The 26,467-nt window shown below is 40.6% G+C and overlaps 1 protein-coding gene across 1 annotated transcript in view; it reads right to left on the reverse strand.

The window, feature by feature from the left end:
- LOC136858346 (OTU domain-containing protein 7B) overlaps nucleotides 1-26,467 on the reverse strand; it is a gene marked incomplete at its 5' end in the record, with an annotated part of 300,853 nt that overhangs the window by 241,378 nt on the left and 33,008 nt on the right. Inside the window, one exon of the mRNA XM_067137821.2 lies at nucleotides 16,983-17,065. Within this exon, the coding sequence (XP_066993922.2) occupies nucleotides 16,983-17,065 (83 nt within the window). The remainder of the gene's footprint in view (nucleotides 1-16,982; nucleotides 17,066-26,467) is intronic.

Raw genomic sequence — 26,467 nt, forward strand, 5'->3', positions numbered from 1 at the left:
TATAAGCGCATTACGTCCTTTTTTCATAGAATGGATACTAGAATCTCAAAAGTACCTCACAACCTCCTAACAGATCCACTTCTACAGACGTCAGAAAACATTCCACTTGCAGGTACAACAGCCCTTTGTGGGTCATTGTCTTTCTCAGATGTTTCAACCAGTTTTTCCAGTTCAGTGTCATGCTCTTCCAGTTCTTCATTCCCAGGATGTCCTGATACACATTCTTCCACCTCAGCTTTGGTCTGCCAATATTTTCCGATCCTTCTGGCAAAGTATTTGATATCTTCATTATCCTGTTATTAACTTTCACCCACATCCCACCAAACAATGCTACCATTCAGCCTTACGATCCAGGGTAAACAGATAAGGTCCATCCCTATATTCTATGTCTTCTATAACAACAATCATTTGGGGTTACACCATCCAACTGGTCAGCCACCAGATTTTCTGACACAAACTCAGACCCCAAGCACCCAAAGAACCAAATTCAGTATCATTCATAACCATGTCATCCTGGTCTTCACAAAATCAATCTGCAATGTTCCTTTGCTCTGTGGTGTGTTTAAGTGTTATGTGAATGAAAATGCAAAGTGGTTTACAGTCCTTCACAGTGGCATGTCCTCATTGTACATGAACAAAATTGTTCATGTTAATTCTTTGCTCTTTCTTTTTCACATTTAAACTTGAATGTTTATTAAATCAACAGTGAACTATGGAAGACAGATTGAGCAGGCTGCATGCAACAGGTCGTGTAGCTATGAGCTTGCTTTCAAGGGATGGTGTGTTTAAACCCTACTATCAGCAGCCCTAAATATGTTTCCTGTTTTCTCATTTTCACACTAGTCAAATGCTGGGAATGTACATTAATTAATGCCCAGACAGCTTCCTCCGCATTCCTAGTCCTTTCCCATATTATAGTCGCTGAAAACCCGAGTTAAACCGTTAAACCCAATGAAAAGAATTGGAAGGTGAAGTACACAAAATACACAACATTGGCAGGCTGTAAGGGAGGAAATGAAACACAAGTGTTACAATTCTTTCAAATATTTACTTAATTTATTCATGAAATTGGATTTGAATATGTACGAAGGGGAAATTAAGCTGCATTCATAGAGCAAGATAAGCAGATGGCATAATTTGTTGGCACCATACTTTCAAGGACAGGTGAAAAAGTGTGATAATGTTGAAAATAAAACGTGTGCCTGTGCGCACAGAAACACGCACAATCATACTTGAAAATTAATAATAGTTCCCTAATTAGTGGCTATTTACAAAGTCTAGTCCCCACAGCGGGTCTATGGCTGGGCAGTTTTTACCTGGAACGGGCGGCCCCTCCGTAATCTTGATTCCCTTTCACTACGCATGCACGAGACACTTAACACAGCAGCATCAATGCAAGCAGGTTCAAACACATAGTTATTGACTATCGCACAACATTATGACGGTACACTTGGCTCGCCTCCGGGGTGCAAGGCAGTTGGATGCACAACAAATAGCTTCTCCAATTGCAAAAGTCAACCTCACCTTCCTGAGGTGCTCCCTGTTACCACAGGCGAGGCTCTGGCGACCGAACGTATGGCGGAATAACCATATCACAATTACGGATGCAGTAAATGGCATCCTTTCCACCCGTAACATCTGAGGTGGAAGCAAGAGTCAAGGCTTAAAGGTGGCAGCCCCACCATAACACTCTGTGAATGTGGGCTAATAACTCGCAGTTGCTTAAAACTAACGTATTAAAGAAACTAAGAAAAGCAGCCAGATGGACCCTGTGACGATGACCTTTGGCTTGAAACAGGACATGAAAATTGGATTTTGGAACGTCAGAACACTGTATCAGACCGGGAAACTAACACAACTTGCTACCGAGGTAGAGAGGTACAGACTGGGTATCTTAGGAGTTAGTGAAGGTGGAATACATTTGGAGAGTTAAGAACTTTGAGGGGACAAACATTCCTCTACTCTGGTAAGCCAAATGAAGACGACCCACATCAAGAAGGAGTGGGATTTCTTATAAACGAGAGATCAAAGAACAGTCTGATTGATTGGAAGCCCATCTCATCAAGGATTATCACTGCAAGATTCAAGAGAAGATCAGGAATGTTTCAATTGTCCAACGCTACGCACCTACAGAAGAAGCGGAAGCAGATGATAAGGCCAAGTTTTATTCAGAACTACAGAGTACCATTCAGGCAATAAACAAAAGACACATTGTGATTGTTATGGGAGACTTCAATGCCAATGTGGGTTCTGAAAATCTGGGTTTTGAGCAAGTAATGGGGCGACATGGACTTGGTACTAGGAATGAGAACTTTTGGTAGACTTCTGCGCGAGCATTGAACCTGTTATCTGTGGAACCCTATTCCCTCATAAAGAATGCCATAAAGTGACGTGGATTTCACCAGACCAGCAAACTCAAAACCAGATTGACCACCTGACAATTAACAGAAGCTGGAGGTCATTTTTGGATGTCAGAAATCGAAGAGGTGCAGATATAGGCAGCAACCACTATCTAGTGACTGCCAACATCCGAATTAAGATTGCAACTGCAAAGAGGCTATTTGAGCAACAAACGAAAAGGTTTGATGTTGGAAAGCTAGAGGATGATAGAAGTAAGGAATAGTTCAAGCTTGTCTTCAGTAACAGGTTTACAGCACTACAGTTAGATGAATATGATGTTGAAGAACACTGGAAGAAAGTTAAAACCACTTTGACAGACACAGCAGAAGAGATACTTGGCTTCAAGAACATCACGAGGAAAGATTGGATGACATCATATACTTGGAAATGTATTGAACAACGTAGGGAGCTGAAACTAAAGTTGAATAATTGCAGGACACGAACCCAGAAGGTTGAACTCCAAGCAGTATATCATGCTAAAGATCGGGAAGTTAACAAGAGTGCGAAAGCAGACCGGAAAAAATGGGTGTCAGACCTTGCTGAATTAGCAGAGACTGCAGAAAGAGATAGAAATATGAAAGGCTTGTATGGCATCACAAGGAAACTCGCCAAGAAGAAATTTAAACAAAGTAGACCCATCAAGAACAAACAAGGAGATATGCTCACTAGTGATGTAGCTAAGTTGAATAGATGGCGAGAACAGTTCATGGAGGTGTTGAACAGAGAAAATGTAGAGGAAGATAGACAAATGGTAGAGGTGAACGAAGATTGTGAAACTGATGGTATCAACACTGAACCACCCTCAAGAAATAAGATAAAAGAAGCGATCAGCCAAATAAAGAATGGGAAGGCCCCAGGAGTGGATAATGTAGCACCTGAGCTTCTAACTGTGTACCCCGACATGACAGCCAATCTGTTGCATCCACTGTTCACAAAAATTTGAAATAAGGAAAGAATGTCAAAGGAATGGAGAGAAGGACTCCTTGTGAAATTACCAAAGAAAGGTGACATGACCAACTGTCACAACTGGAGAGGTATCACCTTGCTCTCGATTCCCAGTAAAGTAATGACACGGGTGATCCTGAACAGGATAAAAGCAAAGATAGAAAACCAACTGCGCAATGAACAAGCAGGTTTCAGGAATAACCGCTCATGCATAGACGAAATAAACACTCTACGAATTATTATTGAACAGTTTAATGAATACAATTCTGGCCTATACTTTCTGTTTGTGGACTTCGAGAAGGCTTTCAATTCATTGAAAAGGAACACCATGTGGAGAACGTTACAGAAGTATGGAGTACCAACTAAAATCAGCAAAATCATCCAAGAGACTTACGACTTCACGTGTAAAGTAATCCATGAAGGGAAGCTTTCAGAGCCTTTCTCCATAAATTCTGGTGTGCAGCAGGGGTGTGTCCTATCTCGAACTATCTTTCTCCTTGTTCTGGATGACGTCATGAGGAAAGTTACGGAGGGAAGGCAAAGAGGCAACCAGTGGGGATTGGGTGATAGATTGGAGGCTTTGGAGTATGCCGATGACTTATGCCTATTGACTCACAAACATACTGATATGGAGGAAAAGATACAGGATCTGGAGAGAGAGGCGGGAGCCGTGGGTCTCAGGATAAATGACCTTACATCAAAAGCAATGAATATCAACAAGAAGAGCAAACCGAAATTCAGAGTCAGTGATGAAGACATTAAAGAAGTCAAAGAGTTTACATATCTTGGCAGTGTGGTTATGCAGGATGGAGGAGCAGCTGCTGATATCAAAATGAAAATCCACAAAACAAATGCGGCATTCATACAACTCTATTCGATATGGAGGGCCAGAGAAATCTCAATGAAAACCAAACTTCGCATTTTTCGAACAAATGTAAAAACAGTACTGTTATATAGTTGTGAAACCTGGAAAGTTACCTCAGAGATTACTCATAAACTACAGGTATTCATAAACAGATGCTTAAGGAGACTTAAACACATTTTCTGGCCAAAAGTAATTTCAAACGAAGGTCTTTGGAAACAAATTGAAGAAGAGCCCATTGGCATACAAATAAAGAGGAGGAAGTGGAAATGGATCGGCTACACACTGCGGAAGCAGCAGGATGCAGTGGAGAGAAAGGCTCTGTTTTGGAACCACCAAGGACAAAGGAAGAGAAGTAGACGCAGGAAGTCATGGAGACTCAGTGTGATAGAGGAGGCAAAACAAGAAGGGAAGACCTTTGGAGAAAAGACCCTGGCTCAAAATAGGATACGCTGGAGCTGCTTTGTCGAAGCCCTATGCTTTGCAAAAGAGTAAAAGGACGTAAGCGTAAAACTTGGCTCGCCTCCAGACAAAACTGACATTACACAACCAATTCACGTGATAACTTCTGGTATTTCTGGGGAGCAGCCAGAATAGGAACATTTTAGTCTCACCTTCCAGCAAATCTATGGAGACACCAGACAAAAAGAATATGAGAGACCATCACATGCCCTCGGGCTGGCCAAGAGATCCCTGGTTGACTCACTAATCCTCTCCAGGAAATATAGAAGGGGGCTGCACAAGGCTGGAAGCTGCATGAGCCCATAATATCTGTTTTATGTCCCACTAATTGCTTTACAGTAATGGAAATTTGTCCTGCAAGAATTCTTCTACGAGCCAGTAAATCTACCAACACAAGGCAAACTTATCTGAGCAGCTTAAAATACAACCAGACAGAACCAGGATTGAATCTGCCAACTTGAACTCACAAGGCTAACCCTGTTCTGTCTGAGCTACTCAGCCCAGTGCAGGTGAAAATGTATAAGGTTTCAGGAAGCTAATTATCTATACAGATGAGTCTTAGGTAAATGTGGGACTCAGTTTCAGTAAAGTTCAAATCAAGTCCTGAATCATCAGACTCACCACGCGGTAATAAAAATCTGGCAACAGTGCATGTTACTTACTCTGTACTGCAGTCTAAGGTAAACACACACTATAGTAAATCAGATGGGAACAATGGCAAGAGGACCTTTGTAACAAAGAGGAAAATGCTCAATAATAATGATCTTCTCCGATGAAGCAAAGTGTACAAATTGGTACAGGAAATGGTTGAGAGTAGATTATAACTTACTGGGTGGTTCACCAACCCTTGTGATTTGGTTCTATGCATCCCTCTGCATTTACTACATTTCTGAAATACATCGGTTCCTTTTCCTAAACTGTACTAATATAACGAGATGTGTGGTTATGGGCTAAAAAACAGAAGGAATCGTGAGCGCCGCTATTAATTCTTTGAGAGTACCTGGAATGAACCCATAAAACGAGCACAGACACGAAGAATATGTACCTTATAACAGGATGTGCACACACAGACCAGTAACAGGTATTGTATAGGCTGGAAACTGTGCGCTGCCATGTCAAGACTTAGAATAGCTCACTTAGCAGGGGCAAAAGATTTGAATCCATTTTTTTTTTAACAGCCAGATGACTGAGATGTAGCAAGGTTGCATACTTCATAATTTCCACATCCTGATTTATTTGGCCCTGGTATGGTGGCATATGGTATGGAGCTGGGTTGGAAGAGGCTAGGAAATGTGTGACAGGATTTCAGTTATCTACGTCTTAAAACAACAACTGCTTGAACTGACATCCTCCATGGTCGATATAGAGCTGCGTACAATGTTGTAAGAACCATCTGGCACGTTGCAACATCTCTGGTATAACAGATAAACATGCCTCGGTGATGAGCTGTCCAAGGTGAGCGGAACGGCTCAGTTTCTGTGCATACACCAATTCTTTTACATGATCCCATAGAAAAAAGTCCAGGATTTAACCCTTTCCGCTCGAGTGTCAACCTGAGGTCGACAGCCGTCACTTAGCGTTATAGTTCGTGTGTCAACCCTGAGTTGACACAATGCTTCGCTGCTCATTGCTAGGTTACCTGGCAAGCCAGGACTTTTGTACTTCGTTTTGTAAGTGCTGGTCCCTTCCGGAAACCGAAAGAAACAAAATAGGAGTGTTTTAGTTTCTCTTTGCTCGGCAAAATTGCTCCATTTCCTTGACAATGGAAAGCAGTTGCGTGAAGCAATATGGCGGCGCACAGTCTGACCGAAGCTGAGATTCTTGCAACTATTTCGGCTGATTTTGTTGATAGTGACCATGAAAGTGACGAAAATTTTGAATCTGGCGATGAAAGTGATATATCCATTAGTGATTCAGTGATGATATTGATATCAGCGTCGCAAGAAATCACAGAGGAGGTGGTAGTATTATGACTCGTCCCGGTCCCAGTCATACAGTGCTGACTTCAAATATACCTTGGAGATCGTGGAGAACTGGTGATGCAGGATTACCCAAATTTCCTTTCAGGTTAGTCAGTGGATTCATAACTTGTGGCAATAGACCTAAAGTAGAACTAGAGTACTGGCAGCTATTTTTTACTGATCAGTTGCTAACCTCTATTGTCCATGAGACGAACAAATTTGCCGAAATGAAAATACAGCAAAATACTCCACTCCAGAAGAGATCTATCTGATTTTCTTGGAAAGCTGTGACTTTAGAAGAGCTGAAGGCATTTATGGTGTAATTATCAACACGGGGATGAACAGTAAGGCAGAAATGCAGGATTATTTTAGTGAAGACTGGTTGGATAAGCAGGTGTTCTACAAAGATGTGTACTCTAGAGACAGATTTCTACAGATATTCTGGTTCCAGACAACCACCACCACGTGCAGTGGAGCCTTGTGATGTTCAAACTATGGATGGGCGCGACTGAAGCCTGGAATCGAGAGCGTCGATTCCATCGACTCCGAACACCGGGCTCTATTCTCATGAAGCCTAGCGACTCCAAGTTATCCTGTTGCCCACTACGGGGCCGCATGGTCGCTTTGCATGAAGCCTCACGACTCCAAGCTAACTTGACTCTCACTGCGGAGCCGCTAGCAAGTCGAGGCGCGGAAAATAACATGAAATATCATACATGTTGCTGCCCATAAGCATATACGACTGTAGGTTTCTCTACAATTTCCTTGGCACCTTGACGTCTTTTTCTTTGCACAGGCTGAGTGAAATCATCATAGAAAGTGGACAGCATAGCAATAATTCGCTTGTCCTTCCAAACCAAGCAAGAAGTGTTATCTGTTCGGAGTGCAATAATGTCATGTTGTTTCATTCTCTTTGTTGCGGCTTTTCTCACTTGTAATGGCAGACCTGTCCTATTTACCATTACAGTGCCTGTAATATGGACCTTTATTTATTTATTTATTTATTTATTTATTTATTCACAAAGCACAAGATACAGCTACACTGAGCAAATTTCACTTGCACTGCCAACAGACTATTTAACCAACGTAAACTTTCATAATAAAATATAACAAACATAACAAAATATAACAAGATCAGGTACACAGCCTACTAATAACAACTGTCCAAATCGAAAACCATAATAGTTTCAGTAGCTCAGCTGCAAGGTCGTAACTGGTATAGAACCGGTCCGTAAAGAGATGAAACCCAGTTTCGTTGGTGGCTTGCAAAACTTTTGTAACCAAATGAATAACTCTCCTGCAAGTGAAGGGTAAATCTTGCCTAACAAGTGATTGTGTGGTTATTGAACCATAATATGGTTCAATAGCACATACGTATCCGGTACTCGAGTCTGACAATACATAAATATGGAGTCCCCCTCTTTGTTGGTTTCTGCTTATTGTAACACTTGAACACGACACGACCCTTGAAGCCTACAGTGCTTTCATCAACACTCAGATTCTTTCCTGGAATGAAGTGTTCCCTGAATTTCGTGTCCAGGTATGACACTATATTTCTGATCTTCGAACCTCTAGATTGTGGGCTTGCCCTATCAGCATCAGGGGAAGAAAGATGGAGATTCCAGAATCAACAATTTTATATTATATTTCAGTAATAGTATCACCGAGCAGAGTGGCCGCACATATTAACATGCTACATCTATGGAGCCAAGCTCTGCACTCGACAGGCGAGTGGGTTCGAACCCCACTGTCAGCTGTCCTGAGAATGTATTTTTGTTTCTGTGGTTTCCCTTTTGCACTCCCAAGCAAATGCCGGGACAGTTCCTATTCATAAGCCACAGCTGATTCCTTCCACTTCCTTACCCATTTTCATTCACCATCATTCATTTCATATTTATTATTTTCTCAATTGAGATTTGTATTGGGAAGGTATGGTATAAAAAATAATCTCACTTCATTCCTGACCTGGACTGCGGGGCTAAGGGGACGATATGCATTCCATTAATTGCATCAGTAAACATGTATCTGTGAAAGTGCTTCTTGTTTTAAAAAAAACCCAGCCCAGAGGGCTCGTCTGGTCATCAAAACTCGGTAGTGAAAAGGTTAAGAGTATTATAGAATGAAGTACGGTATCGTTAACGAAGACAAGCGTAATGGTAGAGCTGAAATAAAATTAAACATGTCAAGTCAAAGTATCGGCATAACAGACCACGGGCATTTAATTTCACGTCTATTTGTAGTGATCAGGAAATTGATAAACAGATATCGATGGTAAATCATTATGAATTGCACATGAACGATGAAAACAAATCTAATATGGGTAAATCCACTAACATAATTCGAACATAGATTAAAATATTAAAAGCCTCCGTGGCTGAGGCGGCAGCCTCTCACCGCTGGATTCCGTGGTTCAAATCCCGGTCACTCCATGTGAGATTTGTGCTGTTAAAAGCGGAGGCGGGACAGATTTTTCTCCGGGTACTCCGGTTTTCCCTCTGATCTTTCATTCCAGCAACACACTCCAATATCATTTCATTTCATCTGCCAGTTATTCATCATTGCCCCAGGGGAGTGCAACAGGACTTGGCAGCCGGCACAATTCCTATCCTCGCTGCAAGAAGGTGGCTTCATTCATTCCATTCCTGCCCCGGTCACTGACTGGAAAACAGGTTGTAGGTTTTCATTATAATTCGCTGGGGCCATCAAGGACCTCGTTAAGTCTTGTTGCAATATTATTATTATTATTATTATTATTATTATTATTATTATTATTATTATTATTATTATTATTATTATAAGCAATAACTGATAAATTGTCATACGTAATACCCTCGCCGGTGTTTTGTCATTTTGTAATTGAATTTCACATTGATCCACCTCTGTGGTGTAGTGGTTAGTGTGATTAGCTGCCACCCCTAGAGGCCCAGGTTCGATTCCTGGCTCTGCCACGAAATTTGAAAAGTGGTATGAGGGCTGGAATGGGGTCCACTCAGCCTCAGGAGCTCAACTGAGTAGAGGTGGGTTTGATTCCCACCTCAGCCATCCTAGAAGTGGTTTTCTGTGGTTTCCCACTTCTCCTCCAGGCAAATGCCAGGATGGTACCTAACTTAAGGCCATGGATGCTTCCTTCCCTCTTCCTTGTCTATCCCTTCCCATCTTCCCATCCCCACCCCGCAAGGCCCCTGTTTAGTATAGCAGGTGAGGCTGCCCGTGCGAGGTATTGGTCATCCTCCCCAGTTACATCCCCCGACCCAGAGTCTGGAGCTCCAGGACACCGCCCTTGAGGTGGTAGATGTGGGATCCCTCGCTGAGTCCGAGGGAAAATCCGACCCTGGAGCGTAAACAGATAAAGAAGAAGAATTATTTCTTATTGGCGATTACTTACGATTTTGTCATAATACATTAAAAATATTATAAACAACAACTGGTGAAACATTTGTTGTAATATTCCCTTAGTAAATGAAAGTTGTTTGTATTATGTATACGTTGGCAATTATTGACGATTATTCTGTCAGAATATATTATTATTATTATTATTATTATTATACACAAAAGCCCCTTTTCGCGACAGCCCTGGTTAGCCAAGTGACCTCTGCCCAGCTCGAAGGCCAGTAGATTACGAGGTGACGTGTGTTCAGCACAAACGAGGAAAGGAACGTTAGGGACAACACAAACATCCAGTCCCCAGGTCAGGGGTATTAAACAGTTAAATAAAACCACCTGACCCAGCTGAGAATCGAACCCGGGGCCGCCGGGTGACAGGCGGACGTGTTGCCCCCTACACCGTGGGGCCGAACTCATTGAAGTTAATACTGGCGATTATGGAAAAGTATACTGTCAGATTATTATTACCCCTACTACCGTCATCATCGTCACCAAAATAGACCTACAACATTAACACTAACGATGATAATATCCCGAAACAATATTTAATTTTTGCTGGCTAATAATCATCTTGTATTCATCGTATCACAAGTTACCAAGAGAGGAACGTGGAACTATCATTCCAAGCAGTTCCGACAATAGTTGTTAGATGGCATTTGTGCATCAGTGGAGTCAACACTGGAGTCTAGAGTGTCGGTTCCAGAGGTAGCAGTCTCGACTCTTCGCGACTCCGTTCACAGCCCATCCCTAGTTCAAACCACATCATGCAGCAGTCAAGGAGTGGCACATGTTCCAAGAATAATGGTAGGTCATCTTGGAGAAACCGCAGATAGCATTCTCCCATCAGAGGTCCCTCAAAAAAAATGGGAACCAATGAGGTGATCACACACAATGCTACACAATACGTTCACGCCCCACTGTACCTGAATGCTGCCTGTCGTACCCAATGGGGTTTATCCACTCTCCGGTAATGCACATTATATTTATTAACGATTCCATTGTTGTGGAACCGCACTTCATCCATAAATAAGATGGGTCACTAAAAAGGCAGGAACAGTGTTCACATGCTGTAGGGTCCATTGACAGATCGCCACCCATGGTTCAAAATCGTGACCATGGAGCTCCTGGTGTAAGTGCACATGGTACAGGTGAAACCCCTGGATATGCAATATCCGCATAACAGACGCCCGGCTGATGTTTATCTCCTGTGTAATGGCCCATGTACTATTGTGAGGGTTAGGCCAGACAGCGTCCAACTCAACCTCTACATTGTGAACAGACATCATGGGATGATCTTGAACAAGCCGTGTCCTTCCCAGGGACGCAGTAGCCCATAGAAGTCTTTCCACATTCGGAAATGTCATGCCTGTCGGTTGTCGTCTATCCAGATAGCATTCTTGATATGGGTGTTGTGCCTGGAATTCATTCTGTCTAGTTTCTCCATAGATGAATAACATATCCACATACTCGTTGCTGGAATATATTGCGAGGCAGTGAATAAGCTTTGTTGTATTGTATTATGACTTGCCTCGAATGAGGCTTGTTTGTGCAGCTACATACCTACCTGCCATCGCATGTAGTTATCGTTCCAACAGGACACACTTTGCTCTAACCGTAATCTACGAAGATTGGAACATGTTCAACATAGCTAATTGGTTGCCTGTGTCCTAGCCACAGACTATTACCTTCTCATCCTTGCTCAACCCAGCTCAATACTCTTATGCCACAATATATATATGGCCCATTACAGGGCCAAATAAACAAATCAGTCTGTGGAAGCCATCAAGTTTGCAACCTTACTGCATCCCAGGCAATTTGTGGCAAAATAAAAAATATATCTTCAAAGATGAATATGCTTGTATACTGTGGACTGTGGAGTAAGATTGAGTCTGACGCGCATGTAAAAATGATAGGAATGTTGAAGATAGGGTCATCAATATAAATGAAAGGATAATGTGTGTGACATTTTGTTGTGTGATAGTTCATTGGGAATAAAGCATTATGAATAGGGTAATGCAATCTTCGAGAACTCCAATGAGATTAACGTGAAAGGAGTAGATTTGGTGTTCATCATGCGAAGGAGTTAATTTATGTTGAGAATAGACAAGCATTTAAGGGTGGATAGTTGATTTTCAAAATATTTTCCCGAAGGACAGCGATGTAGATTGTGTGAATAGTCGTTATATACGATAATCAGTGATGCGGTTACGAGGTTAAATTTTTGCATTTGAGTATTTAATTGTGGTTGGAAGATCCTCGATACCAAATGATGTCACTTAGAAGTGTGGCTTATGATGTAATTGGAAACTATGTTAGTATCATATAATGCCTAATTTAGTATTGCTTGCTAAGTAGTCATTTTTGTAGCACGTAGCATTCGTTGTCATTGGTAGGAAGTTAAGATTTTACAGGAGGAGTCACGGACGATGCCGGATGCCATGGAATCATCAATTCAAGATTGGTATTTAGATACTTGTTCATTTAGATGCAGCAATTTAGAATTCCAGGAGTATGCTGATCCCGTCCTACAACTTGGATTATTATTTGTTAGAAATGAGCTACAATCTTATCCTTTGATATTCATGATTATGTTATTAATGAATAACACAACGTTGGATGTAGACCATTGTTAACACTCAAGTGATGAGCACCTGAAAATTCTAGTAATTAACAAGGCAACATTGAAAACTATAGCTTATAAAAATTCTGTTATCAGTTACCGGATACCTTCCAAAAGTATAAAAAATACCAGCATTGGATATAGGCAGTTGCATGCAAGCTAGATGATGATTGTCGTTTAAACTGGTCTGACTTCTAGGTCATTGGCCCATAATGGCATGATACGAGATGATTGTATAAAATTTACCCACCCAATGACTCCAGTGGGCATGTATGAGTTTAAAATAATCAGTGGGTTGATCCACAATGCCGTATCTTACATACTGTTGACAAACAAACAGCCCACCTTCCCTACTGCCCTCGAGCTATCCATATACAGCACACTTATCTGGGATTACAGCTTACAACAGAGGTGTCTCGTTAGCTTTGGGCAGGTTTGCAAATTCAGGATGTCAGGTCAACGTACTATCCATGGAAGCACCTAACTAGGCACTCTGACAAGACAAGGAACCAGAGGTTCATGCATAGGCAGCATACAGTTGGCGATTCTCGTAATGGAATATGGAAGGACAGTTTGGGTAAAGTGGCATCTGCCATAGATCTGCAGCATATGACATAAGCAATTGCTTGTGCCTAAGGTGTAAAGGAGGTACACTAGACTGAGCAAGCAGGCTAGTTATGGGACATTTATGGAATGTTGCCAGCCTAAATGATGGCCACTACTTAGTTTACAAAGCATAGTTTTATGTCCTGATCTGTATGCTGCATGTACATAGTGTAATCTGGATAAAATATGTGCCCTATAAAAACATAGCAGCACCATGTGATTAGGCTCCCACTTGATACCACTAAGAAACTAATATTTTGTGTTCATTGGCTCATTTGACTTTTAAATTATGCACATGTGGCTCCCACAATAAAATACAGTACAAATGAAAAGGAGCCCACAGATCAGCAAGTATACTACAGGAAGAGCAACACCCCTCGAATAAAGCTCAGGACGGGGATGGAGAGTGCGCTTCCAGTAGAAATGGACAAGAGATCTTGTCCACTGAGAACCATAAGCCATGTTCTAATGTCCACTGTTCCATTCTCCTATCAGCTTGCTGTAATTGTCACTCTGCAATTGCCATGTTAAGTGAGCTATCATATAATGCAAAATGCAGTGGTATTACTGCTGAACTCGCAACAGTGACAACAGAGTTTATGGCAACTGCGAACAGAGTGACACCTGAACTGATAGCTGAGGAACTTAATTTTCTTAACATAGTATTGCAAATATGCCCCCATATTTGGACACTGAATAGATGGAGGAGAAAATTTTGCAATAAACACCAGCAAGTTACCTTGAAATTTCCCCTGATGCAGGGTTGAAATGAGGCCATACTGCTATGTAGTTTCACAGGCTTTATCCAACTCAAAGTAAACAGCCACCTAATATTGTTTTAGGAGAAAAGCATCTTGAATTGCTCTCTCCAGGGTACCAGGTGGTCAGTTGTGGATCAAGCAGCCATAATGATCTGTAGCTTTCTGAATACATAAGGGTCTTTATCAGGTTTGAGGAGAGGAATTATTATTCCCCTCTGACCACTGAGAAGGAAACTTACCTTCCATCCAGATTCAATTAAACACTCTTACAAAATAGGTAGGTTATCCTAACTAAGATGTTTGAACATCTAATTGTGGATGTTATCTGGTCTGAGGGCTCCGAAGTTCTCACTCTGGAAAGGGCACATTATAATCCTCTGAAGCTTGTGTAGCACAACATAGGAGATTGCATTCTGCCTCATGCTTCAGAGCAAGGAATTCAGGATGGTAATTCCCAGAATCTGACACATCCACAAAATCACTTGGCAAGTGATTAGAAACCGAGAGTGTGTCAGTGACTATACTGCCTGCAATGGAAATTCCCAGTAGAAAAGTTGGTCCTCGAGTACCCGAAATGCATCGGAGTTTAGTCCGCACTTGAGACGACTGTGTATGTGCCATCATGGATACTCGTACCTTTCTCACAAACCTTTCTTACTATGTCGAATAAGAACTTGCGACTTAGTGTAGTTCACAATTGGAATTGAGGAAAAGTTCAACCTATTCAATACGAAGTATGTCATGTAAGATGTTTACAACATGTTATTTATAGCCACTGTTATAGTGGTTGTCTTGTACATCCAACTGAAATGGGAAAGAATGAACAACTGGACAGACTAATGTCAATGTGGGAAGAACTGCCATGCACAACGCTAAAATGAGTTCGTTCCCCTTTATTCCAAATACATAAATCCAGCTCTCTCATCACCTTCTCCAACTCTCTTCCTCTGGAGCAAGGGATTTCAGAGCCCTATGATGAATGATGAGCATTAAATTCACTCAATAAGAGAAAGAAAAGGTGGAAGCTGCCCAATAATGTCGATTGCATCAATGATATTGAGAAGTTGGCCTGGTGGGAAACACACATTACAAACTGTAGCCATGACACGCAAAGAAACAAATACTGCTACTACCTCCAGCTTAGTTCTTAGTGGAACCAGTTTGCTGTAGGTATCGGAACGAGTTAAGATACCAACACCACCGGAAGTCCAGTTAGCATAATCCTGTTCTTTTGAGTATAATCTAAAATTTCTCAACACCGCATGATGACCTGGTAACAGCTCAGTAAGATGCCTGTTATAACAGATACAGTTCCACCGTAACAGTGCTATAGTGTGGACTCTTGTCTGTGTTACGTTTCAAGCACCAAACCACTTGCAAACCCGAACGCTGCTTCCATTTCCATCTGAGGATGGAGGTGAAACCATCTATATCCATTCGGAAGAGGAGTGTGTCCCGGAAGAAACAAACTTGATAGACTGTGCTACTGCTATCAAGTCTTCATCTCCTGGATCTTTTTCTCACTTAGATGAACAGGACAGTTTCTATCTCACGGAAAATGAAGACCAGGGCAGTTTGAGCACCTGTTTGGAGGATAAGTCATGAGATTCTTTACCACATGTATTACACAGACTGATTCAAACAACAAGATACGTGTCTACAACTTTGGCACTATAGCACCACATGGGAGGTGGGATGTATGGCCTCACACCGCAACGATATTATGTTACTTTGACTACCTCTGGTAACGCTGACAACTTGGAGACCATGAATACCCCAATGTCAATGTTCTCGCCGTTGACTTTCCACGCAATATACCTGAAGTGTCACATCACCATTCTTCATGTCTTTCATCAACACATCATAAGTGTTAAAGTTCAGATCACAGTGGAAAATCACTCTGCAAACCAGACAGAAATTTGTACTCTTCCAATCTAATAGGGATTTTGCCAAAGTGGCCTCACTTGAGCAACCGATCAGCCTGAACAGTAGTGCTCATCTTGAGCAGCAGACTACCATTGCATATTTTCTTCGAGTCCTCAAGTTTGTCGTAGACATCTTCAATGTGTCTACTGAAAAGAATCCATTTTATCCATCGGTTCTGGCAGCAGCCAGGTACGTAAGGAAGCTGGTTCCAATCTTTTCATACTGTGGTGGACCACCCTGGGTAGGGTTTGATAGTTTTGCCGTCATTCCAGGAAGTATCCTCCGCAAATACCACCAACTTGGAAGGCATTGCCTGGGGTCAGATGCTTAATGATGCCATTTAGACACATACCCCATAGCATAAAGAGAGGGGTTTCTGCTCAGGCATTTGACTGCAAGGGGGACCTGTATTCTTTGGGTACTACAGGGTACATGAAGCTTCCACCCAACAGATTGTGGATACCACCTGGGCCTTTGGGCATAGTCGCACATATAAGAGGCCCTTTCCCAAGCAGAAGGGGTACTGATGGCCACATGATCGTTTTAATCGACTTATAACCAGCAAAGATTACCTGTGGATGTATTCATACCTTTCACCCACAGGGGGTCCAATACACGATTCCAATGCTACAGTCCAGTTCTTTGCCAAGGTCGCCCCTCTTAGTCACCTCGTATGACAGGCAGGGAACACCAAGGGTGTATCTATGCTAGCCTACAGTTCAATTATTTATTTGAAAGCCAATTATGGACAAAGAACGGATGTGCTATTTGTATAGGAATTTGTCACACTTTTACAAAACAAGGTCAATAAGATCAAATAAGTTACTGTCCTGATGTATGATGAGCATCTGATGAAAATCAGATCAATTTGATATCATAGATTCTTGACAACATCGGTTGTATAACTCAGTTAATGCAGGGAAAATAGCATACAGTAAGCAAGTAATTGTTTTATATTAGTAAAATTAAATCTATAAATTATCATTACATATATACATGAAAATAGACATTTATTTTTCCCATTACAACAAATAATGATGAAACATGTTATTTACCTTGCAAGTATCTGTAGGCTACAGTAGTCTCAGCTCCAGTCTGAGCTATAAACTCAGCCACAAGGTTGGACTCCATTCCCCATCTTTAAAGAAACACACATGACCAATCAGAATTATAATGGCCTCATTTCCATAGCTTATTATATGGCACATTCTGTAATTCACTCAATTGCCTACAACAACTATCTGCCAGTGGGATAATGTTAAATGAACTGTGAATACTGCCAGCACGTTTTTGGCACTGTGCCTACATGCAAGTGTAGCTGGCCTTCACCGTTAGTGACAGCTAGAAGAACATGAATGTCAGCCCCTCAGTGAGATCACTTGTTATATTAACTGCAAATGTTTAAGTGCACAAATCCACAAGCATCAATTTAGGCAATTCAATACATTATTCTACCTATATATCCCAGCATATAGACAAGTTAACATGTAAATTGATTAAAAAATTAAATATTCCCAGAGTTAATTACACAAGATATATAAACTAATCATCTTCATTTCCCCTTGTCCAGCTCCTGCCAGGTACTTTTCCATCATTTCTGCCTCTCCTTCCACCACGTTTCTTTATTATATTACATTCCAGTCTTTTTCTTATACTATTCTTGACAGAGTCTACCCTTCTTGCTCTGGGCCTCCTCTTGCTCTCTTCCCCTCTATCTTAGCTCCAACACTTGTTTTGGTATTCTTCCCTCCTCCATCCTCATAACATGGCCAAACCATCTCATTCTCTTCTGATCTCAACATTTCTTACCCTGCCTCTCCTTGTCATCCCTACAATACTCCTTTGGAACTTCATCTCATCAGCCTGAATTTTACTCTCATCTCTTGCTATCAATGTCCAAAAGACTCTGATGCATATGTTAATGTTATCTCTTTACATTTCATAGGAACTTCTCTGTTCTGCACCAAGTTCCTTACACTCTGGTAGAACATAATTTCCTACTTGTACCCTTCTGCTGTCATCTTATCCAGCCTTGCATCTTGCATTATTTAACTTCCCAAATATTAAGAAGGTTTTGTCCCCTGATACTAACGATTCCTTCTCTTTCTCTTCTAGTCATCTGAACTGTTTCGATCTTCTCCACACTGATTTTGATACCATATTTCTCAATACTGTTATTTGGGTTCGCACTTCTGTATTGTTCACTCGCCAGATCACTATGCCATCCGCAAACAATATTTTCTTATCCCCTCTAAATGCTGCCTTTGATTCCTTTATAATTCTATCCATAACCATTATAAATATAAGTGGAGACAATACACTTCCCTGTCTTAGTCCAGTGTGCTTTCTAAACCAATCTGTTCTCCCCACTGGAATCTAGATACAGCTGAAACCGTTTTTATACACTGCTTTCACTAATTCACTTGTTGATTGCTTTCCACATTCTTTTCTTTCCAGGGTTTCCCACACCTTTTCTTTATTAACACTATTGTATGCTTTCACTAGATCAAGGAATACCATCACCAGATCTTTTCCACATTCCCACTGTTTTTCCATCAGTAATCTCATGGTAAATATAGGGTCTATCATTGACCTGCCCTGTCAAAAGCCATACTGCTCTTCTAAATTTCTTTCTACCCTTCCTCTCATCTTCCTATTATTCTCTCCAATATATTGGCTACTTGTGACAACAGTGTAATTCCTGGATAACTGTCACATACCTTCTTATCACCTTCCTTAAATGCCGGTATTATTACACCTTTACACCAACCATCAGATACTTGCTTTTTCCTCCATCTTAGCAGCCAGTATAGCCAATGTAGACCAACAGGTTCTGCTGCCTTTATCATTTCCACACACATTTCATCCATCCCTGCTGCTTTTCATGTTTTCATTTGTTTAACAACATTTCCACCTCTGACATTGCTATATCACTCTCCATTTATGAATCAACCTCATTTACCACAACACACACTTCCGTATCATTTCTTACATTCAGGAGTTTACTGAAGTAATCTTTTAACCTATTCTTAATTTCCTCTTATTACATTTCCACTTTTCTTTTTCTCATTTACCACTTTTTTACACTTTTAATTTCCACATACTTAATCATCTTTCCTATGTCTATTCCATTCTCGCCATGCTTTCTTATTTTGTTTAACAACCTCCTTCACCTATCCATTCCACCTTTTCCTTCACTCTCACAGAAGTTCTGCCACAAATCTTCTCCGCACAGCTTACAAATGTGTTTTTAAATTTGGTCCGTTCTTCTTCTACAATTTCTATTTCTGATATGTCTGACTCCATGGCTAAATGTTAGTGTACAGACCTTTGGCTCAGAGGGTCCCGGGTTTAATTTTCAGCCAGGTCAGATATTTTAAACTTCATTGGTTAATTGCAATTCAGCTTTAGATTTCATCATAGGTAGGGTTCCATCCTCGCTAACGTGCAGGTCACCGATACGGCGTCAACTCATAAGATCTGCACCACGCCTCTTCGGAGGCCACATGGTTTTTTTTTTACCTTTTCTTTTTTTTCTGATATAGGGATGTGCTGTTTTAATTCCTCCTGAAAAATCTCCTGAGTTCCTTTATCTTTTAATTTCCGTACTTTTATTTTCTTCTGTCTTATTCCAGTTACTATCTCAATGTTTTCTATTTTCAATTTTGCTACCCCTACTCTGTGGTCTCCATCACACACCTCACCCAGTAGTGGTGTTACATCCATTAACTATAAGATTTCTTTTCCCAACCCCAGCCATATCAGTGATCTTTATACTTCTTTCTAAACCAAGTGTTACCCACAATCATTCAGTTCCTCTCACAAAAATCAATCCACTTGTCTCCCTCGTTTCTTTTTCCATACCCAAAATGACCAATCACTTTTTTCCTAATTCTGCCACTCCAACCTGCACATTGAAGTCTCCCATGACTATCACTCCCACATTGGTAATTACTTCCTCGAGTGTCTCCAAGAATTCCTCTGTATTTTCCTCGCTGTTTCTACTTTGGGATGCGTAAACTTGGATGCATGTCTTCCATCCTCAGTCATATTCTGATTATTCTATCACTAACATACTCTACGTTATCCACATTTTCATCCAAGGTTTTGTTAATCACTCCTACTCCACCACTCTTTGCCTCACCTCACTCCAGTGTAGGGTGAATCCTCTACTCATCTTCACTCGCTTTCCTTTCCACCTGACCTAACTCAGTGCCATCACTGCAACGTTCTCTTTCTCCATAAAGTCAATCAACTCTTCTGACCTTCCTGTCAGGGTCATAACATTAATTATTCCCACCTTCATGTAAACTATCAATAATACAGTATAAAAAAATGTGCAAAAGCTAGAAACTTTACAAAGATCACCTATCATATTTACATACAATCTGTACAACCAATCGCACAAAAATCGGCCAGCAAAGAAATATTTAATTTTATACTCTGGATAGCTGGTTGCCGAAGAGATGACAATTGGAATCCTACCACTGGCACAATATGTTCATCCTGTTTCAAACAAGAGGATTTTGAAAGAAAGTCATCTTCTGCGAAGGTCAATTTTTGTTTTTAACAATTTGCTTTACATCGCACCGACACAGACAGGCCTTTTGGCGACAAACCAATTTTTGTGAGGCTGAGTGTACATATATTCATTTTACGAGCTGGTCATAGTATTAGCAGCAAGTGTAAGATCTGTTTGGGCTCATCTTGTATGTATATAATCATTAAGATCAGGATTGTGGAGGAATTAATTATGATCTACAGAAAAGTACCATCCCAACACATTCCTGCAAGTTAAAACAGTGCCCAAAGGGAAATTAATGCAGTTGGCTTATGACAGGATTTACACCCATGCCATGGATGTGCTGCACTGATCAATTAAATAAAACATGGTATCCTGGTAAACATGCTAGATTTATAATACCGGACACACAGAAGAAATGCCATGAAAATTAAGAAAAATTCATAAGTTTAAACATATGCTAGTTCCCCGAGACATGATACAAACTGAAGATCATTACTCTCCTTTCATTACATAGATGTTAATATCAGGACAGATCACTTCACATGGTTCTGGTAAGATCCCAATTAGAGTATCATTCCAGTGCATAGGACCTACACCAGGACTACTTGATACGAGAACTGGAAAAGATCCAAAGGAAAGCAGCACGATTTGTTCTGGGTGATTTCTGACAATGGAATAGTGTTTTATATTTTCCACCTTGTCAATACATTAGTTGCTTAAGGCAACTTATTGGTTAAAAGTAGTACATGTTTTGTATATTATTAACATCTTCAGCCACATAACACTTTACATGAAAAATTCATATAATGAATAATAATGAATAATATGAATTTTTCATCTAAACAGTGTTATGTGGCTGAAGATGTTAATATACAAAACATGTACCACTTTTAACCAATAAGTTGCCTTAAGCAACTAATGTATTGGCAAGGTGGAAAATAAAATCTTAGTTGTGAATCTGTTAAAGTGCGGTACGGACCATGAAGTTGATTTTATGTAATGGAATAGTGTAACGAAAATGTTGCAAACTTTGGGCTGGGAAGACTTGAGGCAGGGTCAGTCAACTGGCTGGCGTGTGGTGTAAGAGGGCCCGTGTGACGTCGGAGAGCACATGTGACGTATGAGCGCAGGTGGGGAGACGTTGTCGAAGAGTGATACGAAAAGACAGCCTCGCTTTGTAGTAAACACGGGCAGTGCCATACGTAGTGGTGGTGGTAGTGGTACAGTACGTATGGATGAACCAGGCACATCACGGTGCGACAAGCTACCTACCCCTCCAAACATTTTATCTTTATGGGAAGATCTATATTTATTTGTTGAAAATGATAGGAAAGCTACAGCTAAATGTTTAGTTTGTATGTGTAGAAATAAAGTTGCTTTATAACTCTTATGCTACTTCATAACAAAGTTACGTTACAATAAAATATGTAGAGAGAAATATGTACTACACATACCGCATTGTACCTGCAGACCTTGGGCCTCCCCCTACAAATGACAGTGTGTTTCCCCTCGCCCCTCTAGCCATCACTTCTCAATTACAGTACTAAGTACTTCGTTTCGCTGCCCGAGCAGTGTGTGTGACGTGTTACCTGACATCACACGTACACACAGTTGGCTGACCCTGACTTGAGGAGTAAGGAGGCAAGATGCTCAGCTAAGTGGTATGTTCCAAGCTGTCAGTGGAGAGGTTAAGCATGAGCAGAGCTTTTAAAAGTAGGAAAGATCATAATATGAAAATTGGGGCAAATATTCATTTATAGGACTAGGAGTAAGGGATTGGAATAATTTATCCAGGGAAATGTTTCATAAATTTCCAAGTTCTTTGAAAATATTTAAGAAAAGGCTAGGCAAACACTTGATAGAGAATCTGCCACCTGGGCAACAGCCCTAAATGCAGATCATGATGACTGATTGATGATTGATTAGTGTAAAAATGAAAATTGCATACAGGTGTGATTTAATAAATAAAGGTTCATAGTAAAAACACCATTTTACTTTAACTCCATCCTTTGATTATTTGAAGACATTTTGAATGGCATACATGCAGTCTTGAAGAGAAAAAGATTAAAATCAACAATTAAAACAAAAGTAATTACATAATGATTGAGGTGATTTGTTATTAGGGGCAGTACAACTAGACAGCCATCCCCCAAGTAATGAAAAGGAGATAAGCAAAAATAAAACTCATATAACATGAAGTCCCAATTAGTCAAAACACTAAAACCAAACCTAACCCTATAACACTACAGCCCTGCTAAACCATGGCCTACCAAGTGACCAACGTTAAGCTCAATGGTCTGAAAATGACGAGCTGATGCATGGTCAGAATGACAAATCCTCTCAAGATTGTTCTTTATTTTCTAGAGCAGGGATGCTATCTCACCATCAGACAGCTCTTCAAGTGTTCTTACATAGGTAGATTGGACTTCCAACCAGCCCTAAGATCCAGGTAAAGATCCGGGCTCCAGGTAACAGGCAGGCTCACTACCCCTTGACTGTGGAACTTGGATCTCAGTTAAACAAGGTTTATAGCCATTCATAATGATTATTTATTTAGCGTATGACATTAAAAATAAAAACACACAATCACAAAATTAAATATACAATACACTATGTAGGTTACAATTTCACCTCCAAGCTCTGCAAATAGTCTATACAACAAGGATTTGAGTCGAGAAAGTCTTTTGGATTACCCTGATAAGCACTCAGGGGGCACTGTTCCACTATATGACGAACTGATTGCTTAGGGGTACCGTAGCTCTATTCTGGGGAGGGAAGTTTACCACATTTATAGAGGAAGTCAGCGCACTTTCCATGACCTGTCCTGATATGATTGAGGGTTGTCCAGGTTTTGCGAGGTAGGTCATATTCTTTTGGTATTCTTGTAATACAGGGGAAGTTCTGATACTCAGCTGGAGCCATGGAAGTCCATTCATGAATCCAATCCTGCTGCAGGCTGAATTTGTCAACCAGGATTTTGGCAGTCCTTATTGGTGGATTTCTGGACCTAAGACTGTTGTTAAAGGCGTTGGGTATATCTTCATGAATTGGCAGATTGGAATTCCTCAACAGCTTTTGGTACTCGTGCAGCAAGGCATTCTTTCTCCGTAGGTGAGGTGGAGGAATATGGCTCAGAACTGGCAGCCAAAAAGTGGGGGTAGATTTTAAGGTTCCCGATACAATGCGCAAAGTATGATTTAGCTGTGTGTCAACCAGTTTTGTGTAACAGCTATTCAGCCAGACTGGAGAAAAATATTCTGCAGCTGATAAGACACAGGTAAGGGCTGAAGTTCGTAAGGTCGAAGCAGAAGAACCCCAGGTGGTGCCACACAGTTTGTGGATGATATTGTTCCGTGACTGAAGTTTGGCTTTTGTCATCTTCAGATGTTCCTTGAAGGACAGTGTTCTGTCCAGGGTTACTCCGAGGTATTTTGGGTGCCTGTTGTGAGGAAGTCTAGTGTTCTGGAATTTGACATTAAGTTCACGGTGGGCCAGTTTGTTATTGAGATGGAAACACGAGACTTCAGTTTTACTCAAACTTGGCCTAAGTCTCCACTTACGATAGTGGCGAGATCAGCTGTCAACGTATCTTCGGTGTTCTCCATAGATTTGCCCTGTGTTGTGAATGCCCAGTCATCCGCATATCCAAATGCTTTGGAGGCTGTTTTCGGTAAGTCTGATATAAGTTAAATAGTAGAGGTGCTAGTACCGATCCTTGAGGAAGACCATTATGAAGGATCCTTTCCTTACTTGTTTCCCAAAATTACATGAAACCTCCTGCCTCTAAGCATGTTTTCGATGCGCTTGTCAATTTTCTTGCAAGGTATTACTCAACGCAGTTTGTAGATGAGCCCTTGTCTCCATACTGTATCGTATGCTGCAGTGAGGTCCACGAACACAACTGAGGTTTTTAGTTGATTTTGAAAACCAGCTTCAATGTGTGTAGTCAGAGAGAGAACCTGGTCTGTGCAACTTCGATTTGGGTGAAAGCCCGTTTGTTCAATGGGTAGATGGTCAAGAACTACTGAGCCAATTCTGTTGTAAAGAAGTCTCTCCAGTAATTTGTAAACCACACTCAGAAGTGCAATTGGGCGGTAGCTTTGAGGATTTTGATATATATCGATAAATAGATACCAATATAAATAGTTGCCTGTGATTGGGAAGTTAAAGCAATTTCTCATGTGACCGCTAGGTAGCTCTCGTGCAACACTAACGTCAAGCTAAAAGATATAATACCTAAACTGCAAATAATTGGGATAGTTATAATAAGATTTACCAGAAAGCAGAATTAGAGGGGCTTATGCCAAGTTCACTAATGCCAACATCATGTGGATTCAAGCTGTCTCACAAAGAATTACGCAGCTTAATAAAACAAGCAGTAAAGTCTTTAAGAAACAATAAAAATGCTACAATAACTTGATGATGCTAAGAAGAGAAATGGATAAAAATTGTATTCAAGTATGAATTTTACCCATTCTAGCAGGAAAGTTTGGTCTCGTATCCAGGAACTTAGCTCTACATTCATTCAGCAAAGGAAAATCAAAAGGAGAATCATCATCTTTCTACTTTCAAAATAAAAAGGAAGAGGATCAATCACCACTAATCTGCATTTAGGACTGATACCCAGATGGCCGATTCCCTGTCTAATGATTGTCTTTTCTTAAATGATTTTCAAGAACTTGGAAATTTATTGATGATCTCGCTTTGAAAATTATTCCAATCCCCAATTCCTATACACAATTTTTTCCCCCATTCATTCCTGATGTTTGTTTGAAGGGGCCTAACAGCTAGGTCATTGGCCTCCATTCATTCTTCTTGAATTCTAACTTTATATTCATATTATGATCTTTCATACTTTTAAAAACTCCATTCAAGCTTATTTGTCTCTTAATATCATTCCATGCCTTCTCTCAACGGACAGCTCGGAACATTCTGCTTAACTTCAATGGGGAGGAAATGAATTGTTTTTTTCCTTTTTAAATAACTCCACCTTATCAATACAACATATAAATACAAAAATTACATATACATATTAAAATTAACAAAACAGGACATGTTTGCCCTCTTATCAAGCATCTTCAGCTGTTTGAAAAAGATTAACATGTTGAGTGCCAGTCCGAAATTTATAGGACTGCCGTCTAGTGCCGTGAGCTAACAAGATTGAGTTACTCCCTGGTGCCAAAATGTTTACAGGCTTAACCAAGCAAATGATCACTGAAATGAGGATGTATTTATGATATATTAGGTTAACTTACGTATATTAGGTAAAATATTGCGACCCCATAATGGGGTCGCATTGGTCATTACGAATTGTACACGTACACGCGCCCCCATATGGGGTCGCACTTACACAGTAGTTAGTATCCTGACGCTCGGTCATACTTACCGTTTCCTTTGCAGGGACGCGTTATATGCCGTCGATTATGAAAGACGTGTTAGCTTGTTCATACTGGAGCCGTAAAAAGGTACGAACCATGATTTTAGGTCAAGAAATCATTTGTAAGCGACGATCCTCCGATTTGAAGTTAGGAAACTTTCGTATAGAATGTTATATAAAGTAGTGAAAATCATGTGAATTTGGTAAATGATGATGTAAGAGAATAATATAAGAAGAATGAGTAGTTATGGAATATTGAATAAGTATATAATTATGTTTGTATAACTTTTAATTTGGGCAAGAGAACCTAGCAGCGATGATTGTGCAACATAGGAACCAGTGACTATATCGTTGAAGACTGTCAAAATTGTTGCAACAGCTGGCATGGAAACCCGGAGTACAGTGGAGAAATTTATGCTGAATACTGCAATTCATCAATGTGGATGAACGTGCGAGGTCGCTATTTGCTCTGTACTGGGTTCAAAATCATTGTAACCATATACTTCGTCTACATCATCATTGTCAGACTTGTTCGATATATCATCCAGACTATCTGCACTAAGTATTTTACTGCTCGATTTCCTCATAGCGACCTAAAAAAGACAAGGAATATCACAGCACTGTACACTTACATCAAC

Source organism: Anabrus simplex, chromosome 1, assembly GCF_040414725.1.
Source record: "Anabrus simplex isolate iqAnaSimp1 chromosome 1, ASM4041472v1, whole genome shotgun sequence".
NCBI lineage: Eukaryota > Metazoa > Arthropoda > Insecta > Orthoptera > Tettigoniidae > Anabrus > Anabrus simplex.